Raw genomic sequence first — 10,000 nt, forward strand, 5'->3', positions numbered from 1 at the left:
GCTCTTACACACTAGATTACATTGCTGCTTCAATCCAGTCACCAATTCATGCATTGCACGGTCTTGATGTAACGATTTGTTTTCGAGCCGGTTTGCTAAAGAGGCTAATGTAGCACAAAACAATAACAATGACTAGCCTGCTAGTGGCTCGAGAGAAACGCGACAGCACTTGTTGAAATTGAAATAGGTGAAATTGAGTTACTAAAAAAAGTTTTTTATTATTAATTCACATTCACCACACCCAACAAGGGAGAATGAGGGGCGTGTTCTTGTGTTCTAGACAAATGTACAGCACTAACGAGATAGCTGCTGCTCTGGTGGCATCCATGTTCTTCCCAAAAAGACTACAAACCCCAGCGTTCGAGAAGTCTCTTCTCGTAATGATGAATGTGATATCTAAAATTGGATGTTTCTGATTGACTGTCAGCTTTTTGTTCTCAAAATCGCTCTGAAAGTTGCATGCTTTAGTTAGCAAACACTCCTTGAGTAGCCAATCAAAAAGAGAAGGGGAAAGCAAACGGGTCCTTGAGTAGCCAATCAAAAAGAGAAGGGGAAAGCAAACGGGTCCTTGAGTAGCCAATCAAAAAGAGAAGGGCAAAGCAAACGGGCCCTTCCTGTTTGAGTGCACTTTACATCACTGTGGAAACAGGTGTCATGAACAGGTTTTTGTCAGTGTGTGGATAATGTTAGGGTGATGACTGTGTGTGTGTGTGTGTGTGTGTGTGTGTGTGACTACAGGTTCGCGCGCTCCTGTTTGGTGCCCTGTGCGAGCAGAACCCAGATGCCAGTCCGTCGGCGTTACCCAGCCTGGCATGTGCCAGCGACACTGAAGACGACACCGCAGATGACAGAGGGCAAACACGAACAACAGAGGAGTGACACACACATACACACACACACCTCACACACACACACACACCTCACAAAGGACAGGACACTGGGAAGCTTGTGTTAAGCTTCAACTGCAAGTTCATGTTGGTTTGTCTTTTTAGTGGCTCACTCAAGCGCAGATTTTGTAATTCCTAAACGTGTGTTAAGTTATTCCCTAATTGCGTGTCATTGTCAATGTTCCTCTGCACAGTGCTTCCTCACGGTTTTGGGGGAACGCCTGTGTTTATACCAGTGCATTCACACACTCCTCTCAAGAGGCCCTGGGGTTGTCAGTCAAACTCATACTGGGAGGAGCTGCATAAAAACTACTTGTGTGTGTGTGTGTGTGTCTGTGCACGAAAGTATATTTTAATGAACTGCTTTCTTGTGTTTTGTGTTCACTGTAGCGAGTCTCACATTTCACTGAGGAATGTGCTTAAACACACACACATTTTCACTCACACATCCATACCTAAACACACACGCGGCAGACTCAGTGTGACTCATCTCTGTCAAAACAGGACAGGGTGTGTGTTTTCCAGAATGGACCACCCTACTCATGCCTGCATGCACGTGTGTGTGTGTGTGTGTCTCCCAATCCTTCTCTCCCATTTGTGATCCAGTGGCAATACCTGTGGGTGGTTACGGTTTGAGGACATGTTATTTTGCAGCAAGGCTTCACACTCGCTCTCAAAACACACACCGTACTGCAAACACGTGTACGCGCCACAGTGCCATGAACCAAAACCCACAAACTTCACACTCATACACACAAACACACACACACACATTATATATACACATTTACAGGAGTGTTTAAAGACACAGCACAAGTGTTTAATAAATACTAAGATCTTTATTTAAATATACAGCATCAAAAACATATGTACAGAAATTGCATTGACGAATCTCACACATACCTCTTCTCATATAGACAAACAGATGCACGCAGACATAAACACCATTTTGTTTTGGGTGATTAAAAGATGAGGAAGAAAGTAGTTTGACTGCAAAGCTCCAACCTTTCCCCATCAGAAGAAAAGAGAGGGGCTTGTGGTTCTACTGTGGAGTCTTCTGGGACTAGTTTAAACTGTGTTGGACTACCCGTTTCCCTTAGGCCAGGCTCTGAGTATGTTGCATTGCACACTGTTCCAGTTGAACTGTGAATGCATGCAATTTGACCAAATACTAAGTGTTGTACTTCAGCTTTAAAGGGTGAAACTATTCTATTCCAAAGCCTGTAGTTTTGACTTGTGCACAAGTTCGGCGCCACACAAACTAACACTACCAAAGCTGAGCGGTTTCTAAGGGAATTTCCTCATTTTGACAGAACTCGGGTAGCTCATTGTACTTAATTAATTACAGATTACTGGATCTTTCTGGCAGGCTAGCTGTGTGTGTGTGAAAAACAGGTTAATATCTTAATTGGGTCTCACAGCACTAGCTAATAGCTATTTTGCTTCTGGAAGTGTGTGAAAGAAAAAGCAGATGTTTGTCAGAGATGCTAAAATATGCTCACCAAGGAAACAGTTGTTTTAAGGGAGCGTTGAGTTAACTAGGTTTCTCTAAGAATTAACTAGGTTAATTCTCTTAATTAGGTTGAGTGTGTGGTTGGAAAGTTTGAATTCGCTGTGTAGAGGGTCGGCCAGTGTGAGTGTGTTTGTGGTGTTACTTACTGCTGGAGGCCTGCGCGTGTGTGTGTGTGGATTCCCAAGCCCTGTAGTATGTCCACACCTGTTTTACAACACACACTTCCCGGAGCCTGAGGACATCGCGGGCCAGTGTTGTCACTAAGTAGTTACGCCATGCATGCTGCTGCACGCGCCCCTTCCCAGAATGCATCAGCACGTATACAGGAAGTACAGTAAGTGTGCCTCAGATTTTTGTATCAAGGCATTCTACAGAGAGAAGAGGGGGAAAGGTTATTGATGATTATTTGGGTTTAAGAGAATATATGAACGCAGAATTGATCAAGTATCTCAGTGTTGATTGGTTGAGGAGCAGGACTTGCGTCTCGCCTTGTCTGTGACCTATGAACAACCTCTCTAGGGGGTCTGACAGCAAAACAAGTTAAAACAAGAGCGCTCTTAGTCCACTGCATTAGTCAAGGCACGGCCAAGCCCGTCTGCTCATACGAAACTCCTGTAAGGAACAGCAGTCATTCATTTTAACATCCCCCTGATTCAGACCAGGGGCCCGTTCATTTTTTGGGCGGTAAACATAGACGTCAATGTGTGGGAAAGAATCCATTAGAAGGCACATTAACTCTTGAGTACCCCGGGCTGAGTGCGTAGGGATAATTGACTTGGTAGGAAATGAGAGCAGTTATACTTTACTTTGTTGTTGGCTAAGGGTAGCTAGAGCTGAGTAGTTTGACACAACAGCAGTGCAAAACCGGGAGGGAGGGAGGAGGGCAGTGGCTATCTGTGATTAAATTACCCAGGAAGTAGCAAAAATAAACCTTTATTAAGCCATCAGTACAGATATACACGGTTAGCATTCACAGATGCTAACATTCGTCTTTGTGCGTTATTTGTGTACACCTTAACATTCACAAAGAAGGGGGGGGGGGGAGGGGGAAAAAAGACAAAAACTCTTTATTGCATTAAAGTTACTCTTTCCATGTGCTAAGGATGTTACACACACACACCCTCTCTCACTCTTAGTTTCTACTTCTGACCCACTCAAAAGCATTGACAATCACAACACTACCAAATCAAGCACACATATACACTCCCCCACACACACACACACACACACACACACACACACACACACACACACACACATACATACACACAGTACACGAACACCCTTCAAAGCATATGAACCATCTCACACACTGCTTGACAGGAGGGAGGGAATCACAGTCATCCCTTTCCCCCAGTCCGACCTTGGGCACCTCCCAAGCCAAACACAGGGAGACCATCTTCACTCGTCTCCTTTCTCCCTCTTCTTTTCTGACACCATAAATATTTTCTTACCAAAAGAACAAAAACAACGAAAGAAAAAAAAAAAAAAAGAGTACAAAATCCCATTCCTGTCCCAACAAAAGAGCCTCGTCAAGTGTTACCTTGCCCTGGACCCTAAATGTCAGATTTCATAAACAACACAAGCAGGATTTTTAAAACTCTGCTGTTTTAAATCACCATCGAATAAAATAACATAATAAAATCATGTACAATTTATTTTCCAAAGAAACACACACTCGCTTTTACACTTCATTCTTTCTACTGTCCTCAAGAGATCACAGAGACTGTACGCCACACACGTTCAACATTGCTCGCTGCTATCGTCGTGTCGAGGCTTTTCCCCGTGATGAGGAAGCAGCTTTGGCATCGCCTGCTCAACGTCAGACACACTACTGGACTCCCAGATGGGACTGGACAACGGATCTGCCCCAGACCTCAAACCCCACGCCTGATGCCCCACGGATCTGCCCCAGACCTCAAACCCCACGCCTGATGCCCCACGGATCTGCCCCAGACCTCAAACCCAACGCCTGATGCATATCTGCCCCAGACTTCAAACCCCACGCCTGATGCATATCTGGCTCAGGTGCTTCCCTGGCGCTTGAGGTCATGCTGTTCTGGGTCTGGACCTGCTTGAAGTCCGGTGCAGATCCGTTAAGAGTTACATCTAGACGATATACTTGTTTTTGGGCTGGTTCTACATTTATGTACTATCCAGTGACTTTGGGACTGCTTTCAGCTCTTCCTCCTCCTCCTCTTCCTCCTCCACCTCCAGGCTACCGTGGCCAAGCAGGGCAGACATCAGCGGATGCTTACAAAGCCTTGTCCAAATCAGCTCTTCTGGCAGCGCTGTGTGTGTGTGCGTGCTAATCAGTTCGTCTGTTTGCCACCGATCCCTGGAGCAAGGAGGCGCCACACAGACCACGATGTGTGTGTGTGTGTGTGTGTTTTCCAGAGTAGAGGATAAACAAGCCAAGGCTTTGCCATTTTGGAGTAGTCATATCTGAGGACATCTCCCTTTCAGCACTCTGTCCATTCATGCATAGATGCGTATCAACACCCACCATCTCCAGATCCCCTGGCGTCATAGCGACGTCTCCCTGCTCCACCGTACCTTCTCCTCTGGCTCATCTTGCATACGTCAAAAAACAAGAAAACTGAACTAAGACGCCACTACTTTGGGTTAGGTTGGGTTGGGTTGGACAGGGCTGGGTTAAGTTGTGTTGGGTTGGACTGGGCTGGGTTAAGTTGTGTTGGGTTGGGTTGGACTGGGCTGGGTTGGGTTGGACTGGGTTGGGTTGGGTTGGAGACTCAAGAGATGCCAGTGGTGGTGGTGGTGGTGGTGAAGAGGAGGGAGCCTTACTGAGGGAGGGGGGCGTGGGGAGCACACCATGAGGCAGCGCGGCGCGGTGTGGACTGAGGAAAAAGGAACGGAGGCCGTGCCGAAAGACAAAAGCAAAACACCAGTGCGGCGAGGGCAAGTAAGCGAGCGAACCAGCCGAGCTGACCAACAGTAGTCCCAGATCCTGCCAGCAGGAAATGGGTCGAGTGGGCCCAAGCGAGTCATTCCAGCGCCCGGAGGAAGCCGAGGGTTGGTGCCAACCACCGGACCGACGCTAGTCCGTGTACTCCGCCACAATGGACAGCAGCACCGTGATATCATCCGGCTTCCCTCCTGTTGGAAAAGGACACAACACACACAAACACTCGTAAAACAGAGGGCCAGGGTTGTGAGACACAACAAACAGGTGTGTGTGTGTGTGTTACACATAAAACAGAGGTAGGTGTGTGTGTGTGTGACAGAGGTGTGTGTGTGTGTTACACATAAAACAGGTGTGCATGTGTGTGTTACATATAAAACGTGTGTGTGTGTGTGTATATGTTACACATAAAACAGAGGTGTGTGTGTGTGACATAAAACAGGTGTGTGTGTTAACACATAAAACAGACGTGTGGGTGTTACACATTAAACAGAGGTGTGTATGCGTGTTATTCATTAAACAGAGGTGTGTGTATCAGTTACACGCAAGACGGAGGGTCAGTGTGTGAGACAATGGCAGGAAAAGGCTGCCATGCATGACCAGAGGGCATCTGCTTCATAGACGCCTCTCATTGTTTGGTGCCGCGGGCTCTTCTACCAGCCTGGCTAAATAAACCACTTCAGGCTGATGAGTCAGACATCATCAAGCGCCTCCGCCTTGTGCTGCTGCTGCGGTCTGCGCCATTCTCACTCGCACGGCATGGCATGCCTACAGACCTGCCCTTGTGATGGGTCATTAACCCCGACCACAGTCAGCCATGGTTGGCAGTGGTTTCCCTTTCAGAAATTCCCCCATCGTTAAAAAAAAAAGGAAAACAACCATAACAGATGGATTCATTGTTTGTTGTTGGGAGGTTGTTACCTCTGACGTTCAGTCCGTTGTCGCAGGCGAACTGTGCGAAGGGAGACATGTAGTTGGGGTCGTAGGCCAGAACGTGAGCCTGCTCTGCGATGCTCTTCGCCGTCTGCTGGATGCTCTCGTAGTTGGTGTTCTGCAAGGTGACATACAAGGGTGTTGTTATACAAATTGCATATCAGAGCCTGACAAGATGGAGGCTTGTCTACCAAATACAGACCTGGGTCAAATTACAGTGCAACCTCAACACTTCACATAGAGACAAGGACAGAACAGACTGCAGAGACACTGCAAGAGTCAACAAAGTATGTGACAACATTAACATAAACAGGCCACTTCCTGAACTCTAAAATACTAAACACAGCACATGATTGCTGACTAACTGAACACACATGCTGAACACACTAACTAAACACACACACGCTGAACATTCTAACTGAACATACACACTGAACACACTAACTGAACACACACGCTGAACACACAAACACAAGAGACAATATAACACTCCACACACAGTATGACACAAAGACCGTACAGGGGAAGGTGTGTCACCTTGAGCTTCTTGAGTTCCTGCAGGATCATGTAGTCAGGCATGTTGTCAAAGAGACCGTCTGTGGCCGTGAGGATGATGTCACCAAGCTGGACGTCAAAGGACGAGCTGTCTGCAGCATCAGGACTGTGGAGCAGACACAGAGCACACAGGCAATAAGGTTAGCACAGCGTTAGAGCCCAACGTTAGCACAGAGTTAGAGCCCAACGATAGCACAGAGTTAGAGCCCAACCAAAGATTACTAGCAAGATAAAGCAACGTAATTCGTTACTATGGGAGCAAAACAGGACAGTTCCGGTCTGCATAAGTGGGAGTGTCAGCTTACGTCACAAAATAAACTCTAGATAGATAGATAGATACTTTATTGATCCTCAAGGGGAAATTCAAGAACTCTCTCTCTTAATAAGCAATAAGAACAGATAAACATAATTGTGTTCACAGTATTATTGTCTATAATCATGTATGATACCAATGAATCATTCTTTAGGACATGATATGAATAATTTAATTAGTCATGTGAACCGAGCTAGCTATCGATAGCTAGCTTGAAATGCTATACAAGTGGATGGGAGTAGCTATGGCAATACAGCTATGCGCTAACAAGTTACTAGTAGTTGAAGGACTTTGCTTAAAGTTAAAATACTATTGCAAATTCACTTGAGTATAAACTATCCACTTTAACTAATGTTATTCAGCTCAAAGAAATTACACTTCTACGTTTAAAATGTTACCTTAGCTAAGAGGCTAGCTAGCATGCTAACAACCGGACAGTAACTGGCAGCAGCATGGTCTGATATTAAGTTATTTTATTAGAAATCCGAACACTAAAAAAATTACACTTTTAGGCTTGAAATGATCCCAAACACTTACAGATTATGACAACATTTTCCAAAAAAAAAAACCTCAACAAATCCAGAAAGACATAATGACCAATTTATTGGTAAAATTCCACAAGTCTCCATTGACATTAGTGCAGCGAGGGTTTACTCTGGTCTGCATAAAGGGGGATTTCCCTCCCTCCCCCTTGCAATAATCGAACGCGGAAATTGTCGAACGTTTGCACCTCTCGCTCCGCTTTAATCCTCTCTGGCCCAACGTTATCACAGCGTTAGAGCCCAACATTAGCACAGCGTTAGAGCCCAACGTTACAGAGTTAGAACCTAACGTTAGCACAGAGTTAGAGCCCAACGTTACAGAGTTAGAACCCAACGTTAGCAGCCTTAGGACTGTGGAGAGTTTGCATTGTGACATTTGTTGACAACTAAAGAGGCTTATAGATAGAGTGTAACACAACCGCTCCTGGGCTATTATCAGAGCCAATCAGGATCTAACACACACACACTGCAGGTCACTACAGAGATCACACACACACACGCACTGCAGGTCACTACAGAGATCACACACACACACGCACTGCAGGTCACTACAGAGATCACACACACACACACCTCCAGGTCATTGGAACCAGGTTGCGAGGGCATTAAATCGCCACGCATCCAACCTGTCTGCTGGGCACTGCCGGCCTCCAGCCTGCAGGATCATGCCAGGGACCCAGCGGGGGATATGCCCCAGTCAGGGCCTTACGAAACTGGGCTTAGTCTCTGCTCCTGCTCCCTCCTCCATGAGCTCCACCACAGGAGTGGACTTAGTGTGTGTGTGTGTGTGTGTGTGTGTGTGTGTGTGTGGGTGTGAGAGAGTGTGTTTGTGTGAGAAAGAGTGTGTTTTTGAGATCCTCTTTTACTCACTGGGCCAGTCCTGGTCATCGCTGGGTTACCTAACGTGAACCGGCCTTTTCAGTGGAAACTGCATATAGACACAAAGAGGACAATGTTCCCAGATTCAGCAGATTCTGTTTTGCCGAACAGCACTCAAATCTCCCATAGTGCTTTAACCAATCCACTTGCACTGTTTTTTGTCAAGTGTACGCTCATCTTTCGGGGTTCAGCTAGGCCATGCAGTTTCAGTAAAAGTCATATAGCTGACTGGCAAGATTCTACAGACTCTTCAGTCACTTACTGACGACTACTTCAGTGATTCACCAACTCATATTCAACTCAATTATTATTATTTCCCTTGTTACTGTCACCGATCATAGATAGATACTTTATTGATCCCCAAGGGGAAATTCAAGGTCTCAGTAGCATACAGACATCACACACACATTCACTAACAGCAGAAAAAAGTAATTAAAAGTATATAATATAAAAAAACACAACTAAGCAATAAGGACAGTAGAAGATAAAGAATATACTAAAATACAAGTTATACTAAATAACACTTAATCTAAATCAATTCTAAAAACAGTATCCACATAGTGGGTGATCAATCAAGAGGTGCTTGCAATGACTGAGGCAGGGACTGAGCCTGTGATTCTCTGTGCATAGTAAGGAAAGGTGCTCTGTGTGAGTGAGTGTCATGGTGATGGTGAAAATGAGTAAGTCCAAATATTATATAATTTCCCATGTTACCACCTTGCACCTGCAAATACACTCTGCTCCGTCAACTCAGGCATGAGGTTTAACATGAAACAGAATGAGGGACTGAAATGTTCCTGGTTGGTGGAGCTCACTGTCCCGAGTCCTGCGACGGCGAGGAGTTAAGAGAGCAGTGAGACCATGACTGGGTTGGTGGCGTGCATCAGCTTGGCTCGAGACTGAAGAATCAAGTAAACAGACACACACACACACACTCATACATACACTCATACATACACACACACACACACACACACACACACACACACTCTTACACACCCTCTTACATACACACACTCTCCCACACACACACTCTCCCACACACACACTCTCCCACACACACACACACACACGGAGAGCTGGGAATGAAGTTCAGCTGCATTGTTAAATTTAATCATTGTGTGGTGTGCAGCAGTCTCAGCCCAATGTTCAGAGTTGTTCAATGGAGGCAGAAGAAACTTGAACTGGGGCTGTGCTGTGTTTATGCATGCTGATTACTACAGGGAACATTGTGTAGCCTGCAGAAGGACTGGCAACCAGGGCAAACAAATACAAAACTAGCAGAGCTGCTTTAAGTCATTTATCTGATGCGGTACTGATTTGACATTCTCCATGGCGCTGCCGTCAAAATAAACTAAAGAACTGGCAGGAATACCCAACAGTAATCTCATTCACACACACACACACACAGCAACACACTCTTGCACAGATTCTGGAGAGCGTTTCTTTGCCTTT

General features: G+C 45.7%; 2 protein-coding genes across 4 annotated transcripts in view; one reads left to right on the plus strand and one right to left on the minus strand.

Annotated features, from left to right (window-relative positions):
- Positions 1–1,632, plus strand: part of rad9b (RAD9 checkpoint clamp component B) — a 22,040-nt gene extending 20,408 nt beyond the window's left edge. For both annotated transcript variants that reach the window (XM_042102338.1, XM_042102339.1), the window contains exon 11: positions 739–1,632. In XM_042102338.1, coding sequence (XP_041958272.1) covers positions 739–955 — 217 coding nt within the window. In that variant the 3' untranslated portion in view covers positions 956–1,632. The remainder of the gene's footprint in view (positions 1–738) is intronic.
- Positions 1,633–1,706: 74 nt separating this feature from the next.
- The window catches only part of pptc7a (protein phosphatase targeting COQ7 a), a 26,870-nt gene continuing 18,576 nt past the window's right edge, over positions 1,707–10,000 (minus strand). Inside the window, exons 4-6 of one of the 2 annotated variants that reach the window (XM_042102372.1) lie at positions 6,794–6,917; positions 6,245–6,374; positions 1,707–5,517 (exon numbers count right to left, since the gene is read on the minus strand). In XM_042102372.1, the coding sequence (XP_041958306.1) occupies positions 5,459–5,517; positions 6,245–6,374; positions 6,794–6,917 (313 nt within the window). In that variant the 3' untranslated portion in view covers positions 1,707–5,458. Of the gene's footprint in view, positions 5,518–6,244; positions 6,375–6,458; positions 6,527–6,793; positions 6,918–10,000 lie in introns of those variants that run through there. The other variant, XM_042102373.1, reaches the window with a different exon arrangement.

This window comes from Alosa sapidissima, chromosome 8, assembly GCF_018492685.1.
Source record: "Alosa sapidissima isolate fAloSap1 chromosome 8, fAloSap1.pri, whole genome shotgun sequence".
Taxonomy (NCBI): Eukaryota; Metazoa; Chordata; class Actinopteri; order Clupeiformes; family Clupeidae; genus Alosa; species Alosa sapidissima.